General features: G+C 36.4%; 1 protein-coding gene across 3 annotated transcripts in view; it reads left to right on the top strand.

The window, feature by feature from the left end:
• LOC121383211 (xaa-Pro aminopeptidase 1-like) overlaps positions 1–21,383 on the top strand; it is a 37,021-nt gene extending 15,638 nt beyond the window's left edge. For all 3 annotated transcript variants that reach the window (XM_041513092.1, XM_041513094.1, XM_041513093.1), the window contains 16 exons: positions 593–688; positions 1,847–1,928; positions 3,248–3,410; positions 4,124–4,168; positions 5,390–5,476; positions 8,917–8,967; positions 9,320–9,378; positions 10,269–10,346; positions 11,828–11,899; positions 13,205–13,265; positions 14,402–14,471; positions 15,417–15,521; positions 16,196–16,267; positions 18,139–18,215; positions 18,896–18,994; positions 19,415–21,383. In XM_041513092.1, coding sequence (XP_041369026.1) covers positions 593–688; positions 1,847–1,928; positions 3,248–3,410; positions 4,124–4,168; positions 5,390–5,476; positions 8,917–8,967; positions 9,320–9,378; positions 10,269–10,346; positions 11,828–11,899; positions 13,205–13,265; positions 14,402–14,471; positions 15,417–15,521; positions 16,196–16,267; positions 18,139–18,215; positions 18,896–18,994; positions 19,415–19,534 — 1,337 coding nt within the window. In that variant the 3' untranslated portion in view covers positions 19,535–21,383. The remainder of the gene's footprint in view (positions 1–592; positions 689–1,846; positions 1,929–3,247; positions 3,411–4,123; positions 4,169–5,389; positions 5,477–8,916; positions 8,968–9,319; positions 9,379–10,268; positions 10,347–11,827; positions 11,900–13,204; positions 13,266–14,401; positions 14,472–15,416; positions 15,522–16,195; positions 16,268–18,138; positions 18,216–18,895; positions 18,995–19,414) is intronic.
• The last annotated feature ends 2,128 nt before the right edge of the window (positions 21,384–23,511 follow it).

Here is a 23,511-nt window from a genome sequence, read left to right as displayed (position 1 = left end):
CAGTGCTCCTCAACTGGTATAACAAAGGCTGTGGTATGTATTACCCTATCTGTGGGATGGTGCATATAAAAGATCCCTTGCTGTTAATCGAAAAAGAGTAGCCCATGAAGTGGCGACAGCGGGTTTCCTTTCTCATTATCTGTGTGGTCCTTAACCATATGTCTGAGGCTATATAACTGTAAATAAAATGTGTTGAGTGCGTGCGTCTTTAAATAAAACAATTCTTTCTTTCTAGTGGTATCGTTAAACAAAGCAAACTTTAACAAACTTTAAATTCCTGGGGGGGTGGGGGGGTGGGGGGGGTCCATGGCCCTCCCCAATGAAACCTTTTTTACAAAAAACCTATTAAATTTGATAAAATCACATATTTGCAAACACACATACATAGTGTGGGTTGGCCCCTCCATCAATATGGGTTGGCCCCCAATATAAAATTCTGGCTACGCTAGTACTTAATTGAACTCTTCTTTTAACTTTTTTTTCTTTTTACTTCCTGCTGTTAACCATATACAGGTATATATATATATATTTTCAAAAAGACACTAAGTGCATAATTTAAATATAATAAATTACATGATGTTAATTATTTTAGGACTGAGCTGGCAGGACAAAGTGAAGAAAGTGCGAGACAAGATGCACACAAAGGACGTGGGGGCCATCGTTATTACAGCCCTCGACGAGGTGGCCTGTTAGTAAATCACAATGTTTTTATTTTCCATTTTTATTAAATAATTGCAAATTAAAAATTTATTAGAATAAGAAAAAGGATTTTAAAAAAAGGAGTGAAAATAAATAACTGACCTTTCACAGCAAGGGAGTGGGATGTAGCCCAGTGGTAATGTGTTCACTTGATGCCTGGTGGGTCTAGTATCAATCCTCATCCAGGGCTCACACTGGAAAGAATTCTGGTTTAGCCAATTTTCAGATATAATATAGTATCTTCTTGAAAATTATTAAAATGTGGTTGATTTAAGGAATATTTTATTAGCCAAAGACTAAATGTTGTAGCCACTTTGTATAAAAATTAGCAATTGGCTAATTTGGACTTGTACAGGGTGAGCTCTGCTCGTTGGTGGGCCTATTGGGCTATTTCTCGTTCCAGCCAGTGCACCAGAACTGCTATATCAAAGGCTGTGGTATGTGCTCTCCTGTCATTGGGATGGTGCATATAAAAGATCCCTTGCTACTAATGGAAAAATTTAGCAGGTTTTCTCTAAGACTATACGTCAAAATTACCAAATGTTCGACATCCAATAGTCGATCTTTAAACAATCAGTGTGCTCTAGTGGTGTTGTTAAACAAAACATACTTTTACAACAAAACCAGGGTTTGACAAATCCACTAGCCGTCGGTCCCAGTTAGTGAAAATTTCGTCTAGTAGAAATTATCAACTGTATTGTTATAATCTACTCGATTCCAGTTAGTGAATATTTGGTCTAGTAGAAATTAGCAACTGTATTGTTATAATCTACTCGGTCCCAGTTAGTGAATATTTGTTCTAGTAGAAATTATCAACTCTTGTTATAATCTACTCTGTCCCAATTAGTGAATATTTAGTCTAGTAGAAATTATCAACTCTTGTTATAATATACTTGGTCCCAGTTAGTGAATATTTGGTCTAGTAAAAATTATTGTTATAAATACTGAAATCCACTGAAAGCGCACCTGTCAAATTTGTAGTATTACATAATATTACATTTATCTGATTTTGTATAACTACTATTATATTTGTGTGAAAATGCATGTACGAGGTCCACTTTGGATATTCTTGCCTCATAGCCGTGGCTTTCCTCATAATCTGTACATGTGTCGCAATAAAGTTGAGTCTTGTGTTGAATATTTTCAGGGTTATTCAACCTCCGAGGGTCTGACATTGAGTACAACCCAGTCTTCTATGCGTACGCTATGGTTACGTTTGATGGAGTTTAGTAAGTATTTGATGTCATTGATGGTGGGGGTGGGACATAGCTTAGTGGTAAAGCACTCGTTTGATGCGCGGTTGGTCTGGGATCGATCCCCGCCGGTGGGCCAATTGGGCTATTTCTCGTTCCAGCCAGTGTACCACGACTGGTATGTACTACCCTATCTGTGGGATGGTGCATATAAAAGATCGCTTGCTGCTAATCGAAAAGAGTAGCCCATAAAGTGGCCACAGTGGGTTTCCTCAATATCTGTGTGGTCCTTAACCATACGTCGGATGCCATATAACCGTAAATAACATGTGTTGAGTGCATTGTTAAATAAAGGATTTCCTTCCTTCCTTCACTGGTGGTTTTCCCATTCAGACGAATACCTGACCAGTGTGTCAACGGCAGTGAGAGGCAATATCTTATACAAAAAATATACGCTGGCATCAGTTGATCTCCTCTCTTTGTTTTCAGTTTCTGTGTTGTTGTTTTGTCTGGAGTTGTTTTTGGTAGTTTTTGTAAGGATAAGCAGGGCGACATTTAGCCCATTGGTAAAGTGCTGCCTGGTTGGTCAATGATTGATTCCTGTTGATGGGCCCATTGGGCTATTTCTCATTCTATCCAGTGCACCATGACTGGTATATCAAAGGTCATGGTATGTAATATCCTGTCTGTGGGATGGTGCATATAAACGATACGTTGCTACTAATGAAAAAGTGTATTTGATATGTTAAAATAGTCAGTGCATGTGTACACTTGACCTGGATCAGTCGGTAGCCAGTGCCCCACACCTGGTATATCAAAGGCCTTGGTATGTGCTGTCTTGTCTGTGGGTAAAGTGCATATAAAAGATCTTTTGCTACCAATGGAAAAATGTGGATTTCCTCTCTAAGACTTTGTGTGGAAAATCCCACATTTTTTACATCCAATAGCCGATGATTAATAAATCAGTGTGCTCTAGTGGTGTCATTAAACCAAACAAACTAACTATGAAGGGTAAGCTGACTGTCCCATTTCCTTTATGTTCTCTGAGGTCTTTAGACTCGTTTTGCTATCTGTCACCATCTCAGTCCTTGTCCCTCTATTCAAGAATATACATGTAACTTGTCTTATGGTAATCCGGGTTTCACTCTTTCTTTCTGTCATTAGTTCTTGTACAAGTTGTCGAAGAAGTCTGACAGTTACTGTGTTTGACTCCCATGGATTTTGATTAAGATTTCAATGAGGTATCAGTAAGCACATATATATATATATATATATCTTGGTGGTTTTTTTTCATAAATTAAAATTATTAAATAAACTTAAAACAGATTGTTTATCATTAAATATTTTGTTTTCAGCTTGTTCATTGATGAGAGTAAGCTGGATAACAGTGTGAACAGCCATCTGTGTGTTGGTGCAACGTTATCCACAGACAGTGAAATCACTGTGGAGATCCACCCATACGAAGACGTCAACAGTTTCATCACATGTCACGCGGAAGTAACTGACAGAAAGATTTGGGTTAGTTCCTCAAATTATTATTCTTATCTTTTTATTCACAACCAGGCCTGGTGCTTATACAACTTTTAAAATCTAGACTCAATACTAATAGAGTCTGAGACAGTAACGTCATGGCAACGCCATACAAATTGTATGTGTGACATCATTAGAAATTGAGTCGGGACTCTAATAAACGTTTTATAAGCACAGGCCCTGCAGTTACATACTATACTGACATCCAAAAGAAACTTTACAAGGCTTGAAATTGTATTATAGAAAACCAACAAACGGTACAGTGGGTTATGAAAGTATCATGAATTTCAACATCTAAACGTCACAATGCACTTCTTTGTGATACATGCAAAGTGTCTGTAAGGTGATTTCTAAATTGGGTTGGTCTTTTGGATGTCGTAATGGTTGCTTGTATTATATACTTCCATGAATATTAAATAGTTTCATGCATGTTAATAATTGCTTAAATATTGAATAGTGTCAAGAATATTAAAATGATGCATGTATATGAGCATTAAATATGGCATTTCATAGTTATTTAAATCTAAAATAGTGCCATGAATATTAATTAGTTAAATAAATACATATTAAATGGTTTAAATGAAAATTTATGGGAATATTATATTGATTTTTTAAATTTTATTTACAAAACCAAATTTTTAACAAAGGTTTAAAATGGCTGAAGTTATATTTTAAGTAATGATTTGTATTTTATTTTTCAGATCAGTGAAAAATCTAGTTACGGAATTACTAATTTGATACCAAAAGTGAGTACATGTGCATAACCTGTATGTCTACCAAATCCAGTTATTGTAGTGGGGTGTACATTGTTACCTTTTCAACTGAAGGTGTACTTGCATAACCTGCTACTGTAAAACTTGCTCATGAAGAAAACAAGGTATGTGTGATTAACTACACACAACATATATTAGTACAAATACTAGTGTTAGGAATCGGTTGGAATTTCATCATCGATCATCCGTTATAATTGGTTTGCACCAGCCTACCAACTTTCAATTATGCAATCAGTTATGAAGAGAAGGATTAGAATTATAGGACCTATTGTCATGTTCAATCTACAAATAATTTCTTATTATACGGTTAATAAAAGGTAGCTACCACATGTTGTTTATACTACAGAGAGTGAGAGAAGAAACCCGCCGCTGGCACATAGATTACTCTGATTTGCAGTAAGACATTTCCATAGACAGAACCGCATTAGCTTTTGCCTTTCTCGAGATAAACTGAAAAATCTTACCTCTAACCTAGGGCAGTTTTTACCATGTCCTCTGAACTGGCCTGAACATCCCAGCAGCCAATCAGCTGGCTATTATCTTCCAAATTGTGTCATGGGCATCCTGTTCATGGGCATCCTGTTCATGGGCATCCTGTTCATGTGGCATCCTGTTCATGTGGCATCCTGTTCATGTGCTAGCTACTATCTTCTTTCTCCTTTGCTTTGACAGTCCAGACATGTTTTCATTTAATTTGCAGTTTATCCATGTCATCTTGTGTTTAGTGTTTATTATGGACACATCTTTAGTGGTGAAAAATGACTGTTTCAAGCAAACAAATGAAAAACATGTTAAATTGAAATGAACTGAATAATATTATGTGTTTGGCAATTTATCATATTTTAATCACAGTGTGTGATATACATGTTAAATTGAAATGAAATTAATATTATTATGTGTTTGGGAATTTATCATATTTTAATCACAGTGTGTGATATACATGTTAAATTGAAATGAAATTAATATTATTATGTGTTTGGCAATTTATCATATTTTAATCACAGTATGTGATATACATGTTAAATTGAAATGAACTGAATAATATTATGTGTTTGGCAATTTATCATATTTTAATCACAGTGTGTGATATACATGTTAAATTGAAATGAAATTAATATTATTATGTGTTTGGGAGTTGATCATATTTTAATCACAGTGTGTGATATATAAAGGTGACTATGCCTTTTTTCATAGCCTGTCCGGTTGACTCAGACATCAGCAGTTGCTGTGCTCAAGTGTGTGAAGAATGAGACGGAGATCAAGGGAGCTAAGAAAGCTCACGTGTGTATTATAGTTGTCTTTGGTGGATGCTTTACCCAGTTCACGTTACTGTATACTCATAATGTAGTTGTAGGCACACACCTGCATGCTGGTCATCACATAGTCATACTCACTTTATGTCTGTCTCTGTCTCATACTTACTTTATGTCTGTCTCTGTCTCATGCTCTCTTTATGTCTCTCATGCTCACTGTATGTCTGTCACTGTCTCATACTCACTTTATGTCTGTCTCTGTCTCATATTCACTGTATGTCTCACTGTCTCATACTCACTTTGTCTGTCTCTGTCTCATACTCACTTTATGTCTGTCTCATGCTCACTTTATGTCTGTCTCTGTCTCATGCTCACTTTATGTCTGTCTCTGTCTCATACTCACTTTATGTATATTTCTGTCTCATACTCACTGTATGTCTGTCACTGTCTCATACTCACTTTATGTCTGTCTCTGTCTCATGCTCACTTTATGTCTGTCTGTCTCATGCTCACTTTATCTCCGTCTCATACTCACTTATCTGTCTCTGTATCATACTCACTTATCTGTCTCTGTCTCATACTCACTTTATGTCTCTCAAAGGGTTTCGATGCCATATAACCGTAAACAAAATGTGTTGAGTGTGTCGTTAAATAAACCATTTCCTTCCTCTCAAAGGGGCAGGATGTTACCTAGTGGTAAAGTGCTTGTTTAATGCGTGGTCTGTTTGGGATCGATCCCCGTTAGTGGGCCCATGTGGCTATTTCTCTCTCCAGCCAGTGCACCACGACTGGTACATGTACATCAAAGGCCGTGGTATGTGCTATCCTGTCTATGAGATAGTGCACATAAAAGATCCCTTACTGCTAATCAAAAAGAGTAGCCCATGAAGTGGTGACAGTGGGTTTTCTCTCTCAGTATGTGTGGTCCTTAACCATATGTCCGACCCCATATAACCATAAATAAAATGTGTTGAATGTGTTGTTAAATAAACCATTTCCTTCCTTCCTGTCTCTCTCACTCTGAGGTGGGATTTAGCTCAGTTGGTTGAGCTCTTGCCTAAGGTGGTTATGTCACAGGAATGAACCACCTCTGTTGATCCATTCCACTGATTGGGGTTTTTCCCGTTCCAACCATTGCACCATATCTGCTTTCCTATCTGTGGGAAAGTGCATATAAGACATCCCTTGTTTCATTAGGAAAAATGTAGCAGGTTTCTTCTGATTACTATGAGTCAGAATTACCAAATGTTTGACATACATTAGCTGATGATTATTTAATCAATGTGCTCTAGTGGTGTCATTAAAACAAATTGTGTCTTAATATATATTCGTGTGCCTTTTCTTCTCTCCCATCCCTTCCCTCCCATCTCTTCCCTCTATGTCTGTATGTCTCTTTGTCTCTTTGTCTCTTTTTGTTTGTCTCTGTGCTCCATCTCGCTCAGTCTCTGTCTCTATCTCTATATATACTGAACAAAAAAAGAAACTTCCGATTTGTACATATAGTATTTGTTGTGTTAAAGAATTCATTGTGTAAGGAAATTATATAAGTAGTATTAGCCTTGAGCTGTATTATCAGGATTCATGAATTTTATCGATTATTTTTGCACTGTTAATCGTCGACAATGTGAAATTCAATTTGCACGTGCATGCATGGTTCGACATGTCCCGTGTAGTATTCGGTCAATTTGTTTTACTTGTCTTACTGACATTGTTGTCAAGTGAACGAAAACGCTTCAAAATTTGTAAAAAAAAAAAAAAAGAATACCCAGTAATTTACGCGAACAGGCGATTGGCATGCTTAATGCTGGCATGTCGACACAAGACGTTGCAAGGCATGTTGGGAGTTCTAGTCGAGCGATATGAAATCTTTGCTTTAGATTTCGAACGACAGGAAGCACCAACGACTTGCCACGTCGTGGACGCCCGTGTGTTACAACATGTGGTCAGGACCTCTATATCATGAACACGCATTTGCGCAATCGATTCCAAACTACCATTGCTACTGCTGCTAACACACCTGGGCTTCATAATAACCGAATCAGTGGGCAAACTGTTCGTAATCGTCTGCGGGAGAACGGTTTACATGCACAACGTCCTTAAGTCGGATGCGTTTTAGTGCAACGTCATTGTCTTAATTGGGCATGTGTATACACTCGTTGGATACGGTGACGCTGGAATACCGTTCTTTTTCCGGATGAATCCAGATTTTCTTTACAACGTGGTGATGGCAGGGTGCGTGTCTACCGTAGGAGAAATGAATGCTATGCTGACTGTTGTGTTCTTGAACGAGATCGTTTCGGGAGTGGGGGTTGTGTCATGGCCACTAGTTGTCATTGATGGCAATTTAAATGCTCAACGTTACCACGATGACATTCTCACTCATCACGTCATTCCTCTGTTCCATAACAACGCCAACATCTCGATTTTTCAGCATGATAATGCCACCTCTTATACAGCTAGAGACACTGTAAATTTTCTTAGGACAAATAACATTGATTTCTTTGATGACTGGCCCGCTAAAAGTCCTGATCTCAACCCCATCGAGCATGTCTGGGATAGTCTGGACAGACGATTGAGGCGTCGTCCCAACCCACCCGCTAACGTCAACGAACTTCGTCAAGCGCTCATTCAGGAATGGAACAATATTCCCCAGGCAGAAATCAACACTTTAGTCAATTCTATGCGCCTGCGATGCACTGCAGTGGTCAATTCAAGAGGTGGTCATACCCGTTATTAAGTGGGTGTTGTTGTTTTTTTAACCCCTACCACACTTGGTCAAAATTTCTCCCAGTTTCTGTTAACCTATGGCCATGATTTTTGCACCAAACGATGCATCATGGAACACTCTTTAAACGCATATATAACAATTATTCCCCCGGTTTGTTTTCATCAAGTTATGTTCAAGCAAAGTTAGCGGAAGTTTCTTATTTTGTTCAGTATATTTATTTATCCTGCAACCACCATTTCTACTGACAGAATACGATGATGGATAAATCAAAGTCATATCTGTATAGTAGCAGGAAATGACTTTTGATGTCACGCATGTGACGTCTCACGCATAGGTACATTACAAAATCGCTCATTGGACTTCTAGGTCATTGTTCAGTGTAGCTGAAATAACATAAATAATAAGTTATCCCGTTAATTTTTATGGTCTGCAGGCTGAATGAGAAATTCTGCTTGGCAGTGCCTCGTGGAATTTCCCATTCTTACCTTTGCAGGATAAAGCTGATATCCGACGTCATTAACTAGTTATTATCTCTCTCTTTATATATATATATATATCTATATATCTATATATCTACCTCTCTTTCCCCTTCTCTCTCTCTCCCATACTGTCATACACTAACACAAATACATGTATACACACATACATCCACAATCACATGCATATAGCACATAGTATCCACAAATACTGTTGCATCCAAAAGTATTGTTCTAAATTGAGATTTTGTTTTAATTTAACAGGTCAAAGATGCGGTAGCGATGTGTGAGTTCATGCACTGGTTAGAGAACGAGGTAAGCATTGTTCAGAATACTGTAATTATGCATCCTTGCAGTTACAGTATCTTAGATTGGAGTATATCCACCTTAAAATACCGGCCTTTCTAATTTACAAATTATTAAAACAAAAACCTATTTTGTAACCTTTTAGGATGCAAATATCAAGCTTTGTGCTTGGTAAGTATTATATGGAATTGTTGATTGTTTAAAATGTTTGACATCCACCTCTGGTGATTAATGAATCAATGTACTCTAGTGGTGTCATTAAACAAAACAAACTTTGATTGGTTGTTTAGACCCTGCTATGTAGAATGTGTGGGTTTTTTAGGTGCCCTGCCAAAGATATTAAAATGTGTTGTTCTTTCAGGTGCCCAAGGGGACAGTGACTGAAATTTCTGCAGCAGATAAAGTGGCTAAACTTAGGAGGTGTGTTTTGTCTTGAGAATTAAATAATTTATTAATATGGAAAGTGAAATAATGTTATAAATATTGTTATTGATGTAATGTTTGATATATTAGTATTATCATCTCTTTCTCCCATCCTCTCTGTCTCTCTATCTTTATAGATCTTATCTGTTTGTCTCCCTTTAGCTCTCTGTCTCTGTCTCTGTCTGTCTCTCTCTCTCTCTCTGTCTGTCTCTGTCTTTGTCTCTTTCTCCTCTCTCTCTCTCTCTCTCTCTCTCTCTCTCTCTCTCTCTCTCTCTCTCTCTCTCTCTCTCTCTGTCTATGTCTCTCTCTGTCTGTCTCTCTGCCTGCCTCTGTCTCTGTCTGTCTGTCTCTCTGTCTCTGTCTCTCTCTGTTTCTGTCTCTCTGTATATCTGTCTCTCTCTCTCTCTGTATCTGTCTCTCTCTCTCTCTCTCTCTCTCTCTCTCTCTCTCTTCTGTCTCTCTGTATATCTGTCTCTCTCTCTCTCTCTGTATCTGTCTCTCTCTCTCTCTCTCTCTCTCTCTCTCTCTCTCTCTCTCTCTCTCTCTCTCTCTCTCTCTCTCTCTCTCTCTCTCTCTCTCTCTCTCTCTCTCTCTCTCTCTCTCTCTCTCTCTCTCTCTCTCTCTCTCTCTATGTCTCTCTTCATCTCTCTCTCTCTCTCTCTCTCTCTCTCTCTCTCTCTCTCTCTCTCTCTCTCTCTCTCTCTCTCTCTCTCTCTCTCTCTCTCTCTCTCTCTCTCACACACACACACTAATATACCTTTCTTTCTCCCTATTCCTCCTTTCCTTCCCCATTCTGATTTATATTTATTTAAGTGGTTACCAGCATAAAAATACATTTTATGAAATATTTCGAAAACCATTGCTTTAATGCTAGTTCTGTGTTTCAGTCAGCAAGATGAGTTCATGAGCCTCAGCTTTGACACCATCTCCAGTATTGGGGCTGATGCTGCAATAATACATTACAAGTGAGTGAGTTACTCGAAAATGTCATTTAGTCATTCAGCCAGTGCTATAATGTGGACAAGTCAAGTGGCATATTTGTGTGGGGGATGTCTAGTATACACTTTAATAGATTTTTCTCTCTTCTGTCAAAGGTAAAGTATCATGTGTATATGAGACTGTGTGATCTGTAGGGTTAGGGTGCTACAGCAAATCCACAAATTTGGGCAAAAATGATAGAGATATTAAGATAAAATGAGCTGGCCTGAAACCTTTTCACCATGCATGTATTCTCATCATTCTAGTTGTAATTCATGTAAAAATGTGATATGATTCGTTTGTAACCCTATATAGCTGTTTGGCAGTAATGCTAATATGAATAAATGTTATCTAGATTATGGCATTTTCATTTAATTCTGACAAAAATCAGCTTGCTCACTACAAAAAAGTGAGCCTGTATGTTTATGTAAAGTATTATATGTTAGTTCTTTTGGTCATAACTGTTAGTGTATAGCCATGAATAGGATAACTACTGTACCAGTATTTGATATAACAATAATATATATATATATATATATTTGTTTAACATTTTAAATATGAGTATTTGGTGTTTTATGTTGTTCAGAATATTTGTCACCCTTATATCTTTTGCAAGCTGAAATTAAAGATTTTGTTTTGTATTGTTTACATACTTTTCGAAAATAAACTATTTTTGTGTTAATTACTTAAAATGACATGTATGATGAATTTCTACTGGCAAGGGGCAAAGCATTCGCTTGATACGTGGTCGGTCTAGGATCGGTCCCCGTCGGTGGACCCATTGGGCTATTTCTCGTTTCAGCCAGTGCTCCACAATTGGTGTAACAAAAGCCGTGGAATGTGCTATCCTGTCTATTCTGATGGTGCATATGAAAGATCCCTTGCTGCTAATCGAAAAGAGTAGCCCATGAAGTGGTGACAGCGGGTTTCCTCCCTCAATATCTCTGTAGTCCTTAACCATATGTCCGACACCATATAACCGTAAATAAAATGTGTTGAGTGCGTCGTTAAATAAAACATTTGAGCAAAAAACATTTCCCTAAAAAACATTCTTGACAGATTCCTTAACAAAATTATAAGTAAACTAAAATGTCTCTTTCTTTGTATCCCAATGGCATATTCTGTTTCCATCCAACCTTTTCTCATTACCTTTCAACTCCTTTTGTAATTAAATTATCATATGTCCTGTTTTGGGGAGAAGTGCAGATAAAAGATCACTTGTCACTAATTCAGAAGCGAATCAATTGTGGTAAAAATACAAAAAATTACAAAGGAATGCTTGTTTACCACTTCAGCACATTTTACACTTGATGTATTTCCATTGTCTGTCTGCTGTGAACTACAGATCTGGTAGGAGATAGCATGCACCATATTGTGACACTGCCAGTCTCACCAGACCCAGACCCAGCTTTGGTGTATTATGGACTTTATTTGTATGTTGTTGTTTTTTTGGTGGTTTTTTTCTCAGACCAACACCCGAGAGTGACAAACCCATAACTACAGATCAGATCTACCTCTGTGACTCTGGTGCCCAGTACAAGTAAGATATAGTTATTACTCTTGGAATAAGAACAGATATGGCTTTACAGAACCGTAGAATTTCACAGAAAAAGGACAAAGAAAATGGCTCTTTTTTTATTCTCCCAGTGCCTCAGTGTGTTTAGTGTTAGTCCATTAGATGAATATTCTGGAGGCTGAGAACTCATTGTTGACTTCACTAGACAGGTTTTTGGGCTTGATGTTAAATAAATGTGATGGGTTAGGATCAGATTGAAACCAGTCAAATTACTCATGAGTACTCACCCTCCTGAACACACCACAGGTTAAACAAGAGGAAGACGAATTCCTTTCTTTTCCCTCATTACCATGCCCGTTTTTCAGAATACTAATAACCAACAATATTTAGAAATAGGAAAAAAAATGAAAGAAATTCTCTTTTGAGGAAAATGAAGTTTTTCTCAATACATGTATGTCCAAAACATTTGCAGACATATTCTTAGGGTGGGGTGGAGTGTTATCAAATTCACTTGTTGGTACATGTATTTTTTGCTCTTACAGTAACAAAACTATTGCTGTGATGATACGATTATAATGTTTTATGGAGTAAAAAATATCTATATATTGATGAGGACTGGGGTCAGTGTTTATTTTTTGTGTTTCATAAAGCATATTGGTCGTATCACTGTGCCATTATTGTTTTATTAAATTAATCAGTTTAGTAAAAAAAATATAAATACACAAAATATATAAAAACAACTGAATATCATGTAGTATATGAAGCACAGATATTTTGCACTATGACATCATTCATGAATCGTTACAGCCAGTGCACCATGACTTGTATATTAAAGGTCATGATATATGCTATCCTGTCAGTGAGATGGTGCATCTAATGAACAAATTCAGCAGGTTTCCTCTCTAAGACTATATGGTAAAATTACCAAATGTTTGACATCCAATAGTCGATGATTAATAAACCAATATGCTCTAGTGGTGTCGTTAAATAAAACAAAGTTTTTCATTCATAAAACACATCTTTATCTATAAAATGCTATAATTTCCAAATTCTGTCAGTCAAACCAATAGTGCTTATTGGTAAGTGCCAAGGGGAATCCCCACATTATTTATTGGTTCAAAAAACCATAAAGCAGTGCAACATGATCTGAAATGGAAACCCAAGTGACGTAAAATCGAAATATATGTAGAATATGCTTGGTGTAATAATGTTTGTAGTGGTGTTTTTGTATTGTTAAAAGACTCAGCTTGTGTTGATATTTCTGTTCATACAAATCAATATTTTCAGGAATGTTTGGTCAAAGTTAAATACATTTGATTTTTTTTTCAGGGATGGTACTACGGACATAACAAGGACAATACATTTGGGAACTCCATCAAAATATGAACAGGTATAATACGATTTATAGTTTTTAACAGATTAATATTTTTAGTCCCCTATCGGTCTTGTGGTGCATAGGTCATAGGATCAAACATCCTCGACAGACCAATTACACCAGCCAGTGCACCATGAATGGTACATCAAAGGCCATGGTATGTGCTCTCCTGTCTATAGGATGGTGCACATAAAAGATCCCTTGCTGCTAATCGAAAAGAGTAGCCCATGAAGTGGTGACAGCGGGTTTCCTCTCTCACTATCTATTTGGTCCTTAACCATATGTCCGACGCCATATAACCATAAATAAAATGTGTTGAGTGCATTGTCAAATAAAACATTTCCTTTCTTCAACAGACCAATTAGGTTACCCCTTCCCCATCACAACAGTGTCAATAACTGGTATATCAAATACTGCACTGGTATGTGCTGGACTGGCCTCAGTGGCGTCGTGGTTAGGCCATCGGTCAACAGGTTGGGCGGTACTGGGTTCGGATCCCAGTCGAGGCATGGGATTTTTAATCCAGATACCGACTCCAAACCCTGAGTGAGTGCTCCGCAAGGCTCAGTGGGTAGGTGTAAACCACTTGCACCAACCAGTGATCCATAACTGGTTCAGCAAAGGCCATGGTTTGTGCTATCCTGCCTGTGGGAAAGAGTAGCCCATGAAGTGGCGACAGCGGGTTTCCTCTCAAAATCTGTGTGGTTCTTAACCATATGTCTGACGTCATATAACTGTAAATAAAATGTGTTGAGTACGTCATTAAATAAAACATTTCTTTCTTTCTTTTTTTGGTATGTGCTGTCCTGTCTATGGAAAAGTGAATATATAAAAGAACCCTTGCTGCTAATGGAAAATATTTTGTGGGTTTCTTCTGAAGATTATGTGTCAGAATTACCAAATGGTTGACACCCAGTAGATGATGAATAATAAAGCAATGTGCTCTAGTGGTATCGTTAAACATAACAAACTACCTTTCTCCTCAGTAGACTTGGTGTGGGTTTAAACAAATTATGCTGCTTCAACAGGCTACTTAAAAAAAGATAGAGAGAAAAAATTAGTTGATATATTAATTAACTTGGCATTATTTTCATCATCAATTTATGGTAAGGATAGTAAAGCCTTACTGATCCTATTAATATATATTTCAGGAATGCTTTACCCGTGTTTTGAAAGGCCACATCAAACTGTCAACAACAGTTTTTCCAAATGGTATCAAAGGTAAGTAAACATGTATTATCTTAAAATTTTGGCTTTTATAGTGTATAATTTTTAGGATTTAATTTCTAATTTTCATAAACTTATATGGTTATTAGTCCCCTACAGAACCAACTGGTTTCATGTCTGTCCGTCCGTCTGTCCTCGATATAGTTTTTCGGACATTGTTTATAGAATGCCTTAAGATATTAATCTGAAATTTGGTATTTAACTTTATCAAGTACTGTTACAGATTGCATTTGACATTCATGGCGATTTACTTATTTTTGACAGAGTTATGGCCCTTGTACTTAGAATATACAAAAATTTGTTTTCCACACATTTTGTTCAAAATTCCTTAAGATATTGAGCTGACATTTTGTGTATTGCTTTATCAAATACTGTTGCATTTCAAGTTTGAATTTTATAGCGAAATCCCCATTTTTGGCAGAGTTATGGCATTGAACTTAGGAGATATGAATATTTGTTGGGACCGGTAGGGAACATCTATTGCTTCAGCAGTACTCAGAATGCTTCTTTCCAAATAGCTGTGGCTAGAAAATGGCTGGAGTTCACTGGGTGAGCATTTAACGGTTACCAAATAAGCCTGTGGAGAGGGGATGGAATTGGTTTCCTTTAAAATATATTTTGAAAAGAACTATTTGGTGTGTTGAATAACATGATTTCCCATTACCTAATTCTTGAATGCACCCTTCAAATCACAACCTTAACATAAAACTAAACACATAATTATTCATAATCCACTAAAAAGAAATTATATTTTATCTAGCTTTTATGTACCTGATGTGCCCACACAATAACATTTGGAATTAATCCTGTTAATATTAGATGGGATTTTACAAGCATCTTTTGAGGGAAATGTAGATTTTTTTGGTGTCTGTATCAGATGTTTTGAAGAAGATTTGGAATTGTTTCCATTGTCTAATTACCTGTATGTGGTACTTCCAGGTCACAATCTGGACTCACTGGCAAGAACTGCATTGTGGGACGTTGGTTTGGAATATCTACATGGCACTGGGCATGGTGTTGGCTCTTTTCTGAATGTCCATGAAGGTAGAAATACATGACCAGTTTACTAGTTGGCTGACAACAGTAACCATTATGACCTCTTTTGTGTTTTGTCTTTTCTTAATGTAATTTTTATTGTTTTTTAGGAACATATATGTCAAGCTATAGAATTTAAATAGATCATTAAAATTGCTTTCTTTTCAGATTTTTCTTAAATTTTGAAAAGTTGAATTTAGTTTTTCTAAAAAACATATTTTTGGACATAACCAATTCTGGGTGTAAGCCTTTATAATGCTGTTAAAATAAATCATCATTTACTAACTGGTAAAGGAAGATTGCTAAATTAATGGACAGCAACCTTCTTTTTTTTTACTTTTTTTTTAAATTAACCTTTTTTTTTCTCTTTTTTTAAATTAACAGAGAAATTTGGCTGAATTGTGTAATGGGTCATGACGAATTCCCTTGGGTCAACATTTTCATTGGCTTTTGATATTATACAAATGGTATGCCAAATGCTGTGGTATGTGCTATCCTGTCTGTTGGAAAATGCCTATAAAAGCACCCTTTCTGTTAATCCATAATAAAAATAGCTGCTTAGCAGTTTCTTCTCTAATTGTCTTGACAAAGCACCACAATTCATCTTATGTTAGACAATAGCCACTGATAACCAACATGCTGTGATGTCCATAAATCAACATTCCTTTCCTTTATTTTTGCAGGTCCCTGTGGTATTAGTCCGAAGGTTTCTGCTGGTGAAATTCCACTGGAGGCAGGAATGATCTTGTCGGATGGTAAAGAAAACTATAGTTTGTCCCACTGGAAACACCTTATTTCATCCTATGGAATTTACTACAAGTTATTTATTTATGAGCCAGTTAATTGTTTTGTAAATTGCACACAAAAATAGTATATTTTTGTTATTTCTAAAACATTTTTACTTTTTTTCTTACGTCAAACCAAACTGAAATTATTTACCAAAAAAAACTTTTTGTAGAAGGATGGGATATACTATATTTTCTGGGATGAGTCCTTTTGTATATAATTTGTCTGAGAAAAAACTCGATAAAATGAATCCTTGGAGTGAGTGTGAGAAAAAACAAATACAATGTACATGTACAATAGGACGAGTCTCAGAAATATGTTTAGTGCAATTAGTCCTACAACTTTGCCCAGTGGTAAAGAGCTCGCTTGATGCATGGTCGGTTTGGGATCGATCCCCGTCAGTGGGCCCATTCAGCTATTTCTTGCTCCAGCCAGTGCACCACGACTGATACATCAAAGGCTGTGGTATGTGCTATCCTGTCTATGGTATGGTGCATACAAAAGATTACTTGCTGCTAATCGAAAAGAGTAGTCCATGAAGTGGTGACATCAGGTTTCCTCTCAATATCTGTGTGGTCTTTAATCATATGACCAACGCCATATAATTGTAAATAAAATGTGTTGAGTGCATCGTTAAATAAATCATTACCTTCCTTCAACTTTAGTATAATTACTGAATAAAATTCATTGTATCTTATGTTTATAATGTCACATTGCTGTTCTCAGCTGATATATGTTATGCCACAAGTATTGTTTAACGTGCACAGCAGGTTGTGTCTTAACACCTGAACAACAAACAAATCAAAAAAGCATTTTACCGTTTAGCTACATGTGTGCTAGATTTGTTGCTTGCACCTTTACAGCAGCTGATTGCTATCATATTCCTGCTGTGTTTGAACAAACTGACTACCAGGGCTCGAACTGAATGACAGCAAAGACGGCAATTGCTGTCGGTTGAGATATACAAATGTAAATTGCCATGTGTTGGGAACATAACTGATGGCACTTTTGTGCCATTGGATATAAATTACTGCCATCGGTAAAACTTCTCAACAACAGCAAAATGACTATATATGGTGTACATTATATGCTAGTATTTAACATTTGTACATTTGAAATATGTCTACATGCAACAAAATAACCTTTCATCTACAAGACAGTTAAAAAAAAAAAGTTATACATGACAAATTCTTTAGTTCGACTATACTTTGCAACAGTTCTAAGTTACAGTGAATACTGGAAACTAAAAAAGCAGTTTTAAATCCTTGATATAGTAGCAAAGAGGATTTAATAAAGTTATATAGAGAGAATAACATGTTACCAGCTTTACCGTGTGATGGTAAGAATTTGAGGGGGGAGGTTCTCCATTAACCTATCCATCCTAAACAGGATAAATCGATATCTTGTGTCATTAATCAGTTGGTTCTTTTATTCTGCAATCCACAGATAGTTTTTAAAATCAGATTTCATATTTTTTGCATCAAGTACATGTAGACTGGATTTGATCTTAAATACTGAAACATTTATCATTATTTAAGTATAGCATAGAGTTTTCAGCTTTTACAAGGTTATTGCAACTGATAGGAGTGGCCTATATGGCAGCAGCTGTCTCTCTCTCCCCTCTGTCAGTCTCTCTCTCTCCCCTCTGTCAGTCTGTCTTTCTCTCTCTGTCTGTCTCTCTGTCTCTGTCTCTGTCTCTGTATGTCTGTCAGTCTGTCTTTCTCTCTCTGTCTCTCTGTCTCTGTCTCTGTCTCTGTCTCTCTGTCTCTCTCTCTCTGAATAACTGTAGTTTTAATGTGCTGAGGTGTTGTTAAACAAATATGCCTTTCCTTGTTTACAGAGCCTGGCTATTACGAAAACGAAAAGTTTGGAGTGAGGATAGAGAACTGTGTTCTTGTCGTCAAAACAGAGACCAAGGTAAGCTTAGAGCAGATATCAAGATGGCATACACTGTAGGGTTCCCTCCAGTGCAGATTGGAATGGCATTTTATTTATACTTATTTTCGTGATTATATCCAATTTAAGGTTCAAGTATGCCATCCTGAGCACACACCTCAGTATACAACAATGACCAAGAAATTCATTCAGTGCATTTCTTTTGTTTCAGGTTTTCCTCACAATGCTAAACTAGCCAATTGTGCATGAAGCTGTAATTTTCAACAATGTACATTTGTACTATTTAATTTCGTAAATGTCTTATTCCTAATGTTTTTTTATTATTTAACTTGTCATCTACAGGTATTTGCCAAAATTAATTTTTAAGATTTTTTTTTTTTCAAATCATCCTCTCTAATTTAACTTAATATAAATGCAGAATGTTTATTCATAATTTGTGACCAGGGGTAAATTCATCAAGCCATTTGAAGCCAATGCCTGCTAGACCAGAATGACAAGTTGAAAATGTTTAGCGAAAAATGGCTTGCTGAATTTGCCCCTGGTCACAAATTATGAATAAACATTCTGCATTTATAGTGTTACGTTAAATTAGAGAGGATGATTTGAAAAAAAAAAATCTTAAAAATTAATCTTGGCAAATATCTAGTATTCGGTTAGGTTTAAGATGAACATGTCCTATAACAGCCTTTGTCTGCTTTCAGTATAATTTTCAAAAGCGAGGTTTTCTCACGTTTGAGCCACTAACACTCGTCCCAATGCAGACCAAGATGATAGACCCATCTTTACTAACCCAGCAAGAGGTAAGCTTGGTTGACAGATATATTAACAACTGAAAATTTAAGATTAACAGTTTAAGCTTGTTTTGTTTAACGACACCATTAGAACACATTGATACCTGTATATTAATCATCAGCTATTGAATGTCAGACAGTTGATAATTTGGATATAGCCTTAGAGGAAACTGCTACATTTTTCCATTAGCAGTGAGAGATCTTTTCCATGAAACTGCTATAAATTTCTAGGCAACCAGAAATTTATTATTTAGTGGTAAAATGTGTCGGTAGCTAATTATATTTTATCCCCCAAGGGCAATTTTAAAGTTAACAGGGCACCTTTTCACTCTCTCCCCTCACTTGATATGGTCTTAATAATAGCCAGCATAGCGTTTGTAACATTACTGCTTATTAAAAATCTGTCTTCAAACACTGCTTTCATTACAGATTGACTGGTTGAACGATTATCACGACACGTGTCTGCAGCTAGTCGGTGAGGAACTGAAATCCCAGGGCAAAACCCAAGTCCTCAAGTGGCTCAAGGCTAACACACAATCACTTGGATGATAGCAACAAATGTATCAAATGAAAGACATAACTGTTTTTATCCATTAACGTCATTTTTACGACCAAAGTAGATGTGAACATTGTTTTATCTCTGTGATAAAACTTTAATTTTTTATGTATGTGCAAGACTATGTATAATGAGAATAGTTTGAGAAAGTAGAACGTGGCTATAAAATCATGAATGATAATTATTAGTTTATGTTTTTTTTTAAACTGAAAAATATTTCAGTCATTAAAATAAGCAGAACAAAAGTTAAGAGTAGCCCCGTTCGACAAATCCACTAGCCAGTCCTTGATTTTTGAAAATTATAGGCGAGTGGAAAATTGCACACCTCAGTATGCTAAGGCAAGTGAAAAATCACTCTCTAAAATAAATAAAATAGGCAGTGTAGCTCTCTGATTGGATTTTGACTGGTACGTCTACAAAATTGTCTATTAAACCAGTATTTCCCGATTTGTTCAACAAAGAGAAATACCATTTTAACGACTGCATGGAAGCCACTGTCATGTTTTTAATATTAAATTTGTTTCAATAAAAGGACCTTCCTATCAGCTAAATGAGCTATGAAAACTGTTGATTTTTGTGAACAGTAGAAATAAATATACCTATTTTACGTGCGCCGTTTGTTCAGTGTAACGTGCACCGTTTTACACACTCGTCAAACTGAAATTACTTGCGCTGTACGAATGCGATCGCACCCGTCACCTTAAAAAGCAAGGTCACACTAGCCCGTGGTCCCTGCTAGTGAATTTTTGGATTGGGCTAGTGGAAATCATCAACTGTATTACTATAATACATAGGGCACTAGCCAAAGCCTTTGTGATGGCTAGTAACTTTCTCAAACATTTGTCATACTCTGGGGTAGGCAGTCGGGGCAGATTTGTGGAAACTCATCCAGTTAACCGGGAACATTTTGTTCAGCTTCGCGTTGCGATTCACTACGCAAGTTGATTTCAGAAATCGCTACACAATTTTAAAACCTTAAACAGTAGTTGTTAATCAGTGTTAATTTGACTAGAAATACTGCTAATCAAGATTTTTACAGCAAATATTCCCTGGTTACCATGGAGCACCGTAGATACAAAACTCATGGCAGTGATTTGGTGTCTTTTACCCATATCTGAAAGTTTTATATTTGGGTTTGTTTTCGTCTTTTCATTCATAACTTGGTTATATGGGGAAAGACAGAAGTAGATATCATGTGAATCCGGATCAAAAATCAAGAACAAAAGAACCTTTCATGCATTAATTACCTCTGTCTACACTGGATTGGGATTTGACTGAACGACGGGCTGCTTAATTAGTTGAACAATGATTGTCAATTGCCACGTAGTCAGGACGCCATCGCAAGATCAAATGCAAAATGTAATCGCACTCATGTGAAGTTTACTCTTATTGCGGTATAGATCAATCGGATTAATATTAGTGTGTGTGTTGATACCTAACTGATTTCACATTTGCTATTTAAATAAATAGAATATTTGTTTATTCGATATAGTTCATTCAGTCAATGTGACACTTGTTAAAACAACGAACTCTGTGTGCTATTTGATGTGTATTAAATCTATAAAAAAATTTGTCGATCATTCAAGAACCATAACTCTGGATGAACTCTGTCTAAAACGATCCTCTATGTAAACCGGACTGTTTCGACGGTACGAAGTGAGTCCGGTTTAGACAAGAGTCCACTGTACATTGTTGATACAGACAAGGTCACTGTTGACAAAATATGCACAAGCTTTTAACCCTAATTTGTCCTTTGTTCTGATAGTTGATTGTAAACTGCATGAGCGGTTCCATAACATGTTCGTCCCTCCATACCATAATAAAATATAATTATAAATTTAATTTTCTTTTTAGTTTAAATGTTTGTTGACTCTGAAGTCTACTGTTAGGGCTGGGAATCCCTAAAATGTGCTCAAACATATTAAATGTCAATTAGTCATTTAACAAAAAAAAGAAAAAGAAAAAGAGATCAATGACTGTACAGTTAATGATACCAATATATAAATTGACATACCATTTGAGCTAGAAATTACACTTCTTGATCTAGTCTCAGATGGGTGATGGTAGGTGGGTAAAATGAGTGGAGTTGTTCAATTAAAAGGACATACCCTAGTTTTAGCCCATGGAAATGCACACTAAGTTTAATCTACAAACCTGTAACATATTTGGATAAAGTTACAACTGAGTGAAATATGAGTCTGTGACTTTGAAATGGTGAAATACCCTCTAAAAATAGACTAAAACTCGACTTCATAACCGTTACTTCTCAGACGCATGTCATTTTTAAAAATATGAAATGCTTTTTGTTATATTAAAAATAGCAGGATCACCAAAAACATTTTGAATGTATGGAAATGGATAATATAAACAATAAAATCTCAGTAGAGTATGATTTCAGTTATCAAAAATGGCTCTTATAGTAAAAAATATGTCTTGGTGTTTAAAAACTAGGGTATGTCTCTTTAAACATATGGGTATGAAAAGAAGCTGCTACCAGGCTGTGAACCTACTACCTACCATTCCTAAAGGTTAGTGACCAGTTTTGATTCAGTAACCATTGTAAATTTATACTTCACTAAGGTCACACAATCCACAAAGATAATCAAGTCAAACAGGCAGGAAAATTCTAGTCTGCTTCCTATGCCTAGCTGAGTTTACTCCCAAGTCTTGAACTGGAACCAGGCAAAAATGCTGCATAAAACACACCCTATGCTTTCTGATAATAGTTTCACAAGCGGGGCCTGTATTTTCAAATGTCTCTTAGCATTACAAAATCGTAAAACCATTGTAGGCTGTGATATCACTATAGCATACGCTGTAGTGACATCATGGCCTATGATGGTTTTACGATTTCGTAGTGTTAAGATAGCTTCGAAAATATGGGCCCAGGTTTCACTTTACATCTTTTTTTTGACAGTATACATGTATCTTATGCAGATATTGAGAATTCTTGATTTTCAGAAGGGATAATAATACATGTATGAATCTTATGCTTCTACCCACATCTTGTTTAGTCTCCCACGTTGCTGTTCAAAATGTTGCATTATGAGTCTAATTTTGAGACTTAAGTTTTAGAACTGCTTCTCAATTTTCAACATTTGTTTCAGTCATGAAATTTGAAAAGCAAAGGTTGCTTCCCACTCAACAAAATGAATTAAATATATATATATATATATATATATTAAGCAGTGTTTAATTTAGCAGCTGTTATCCATTCATTAATTTACAAAGTTGAATGTATGCATATTCAATATATTACATAACAAATTCACCAACAATCTAAAGAATTACCTGTGCTCATTTATGTGTAATTTAGTTTCAGCAGTTGTGTATATGTAGTAATTTACAATAACCTTGATCAGTTAGTCATGATTACTGACCACCTTAAAGCTTTTATGCTTATATGAGCGTTTAGCCATGATAACTGACCACCTTAAAGCACATAGGCCTATATGAGCGTTTAGCCATGATTACTGACCACCTTAAAGCACATAGGCCTATATGAGCGTTTAGCCATGATTACTGACCACCTTAAAGCTTTTATGCTTATACGAGCGTTTAGCCATGATAACTGACCACCTTAAAGCACATAGGCCTATATGAGCGTTTAGCCATGATAACTGACCACCTTAAAGCACATAGGCCTATATGAGCGTTTAGCCATGATTACTGACCACCTTAAAGCACATAGGCCTATATGAGCGTTTAGCCATGATTACTGACCACCTTAAAGCACATAGGCCTATATGAGCGTTTAGCCATGATAACTGACCACCTTAAAGCACATAGGCCTATATGAGCGTTTAGCCATGATTACTGACCACCTTAAAGCACATAGGCCTATATGAGCGTTTAGCCATGATTACTGACCACCTTAAAGCACATAGGCCTATATGAGCGTTTAGCCATGATTACTGACCACCTTAAAGCACATAGGCCTATATGAGCGTTTAGCCATGATAACTGACCA

This window comes from Gigantopelta aegis, chromosome 10, assembly GCF_016097555.1.
Source record: "Gigantopelta aegis isolate Gae_Host chromosome 10, Gae_host_genome, whole genome shotgun sequence".
NCBI lineage: Eukaryota > Metazoa > Mollusca > Gastropoda > Neomphalida > Peltospiridae > Gigantopelta > Gigantopelta aegis.
Note: the sequence above shows the minus strand (reverse complement) of the source record. Positions and strands in the feature narration are given on the sequence as shown.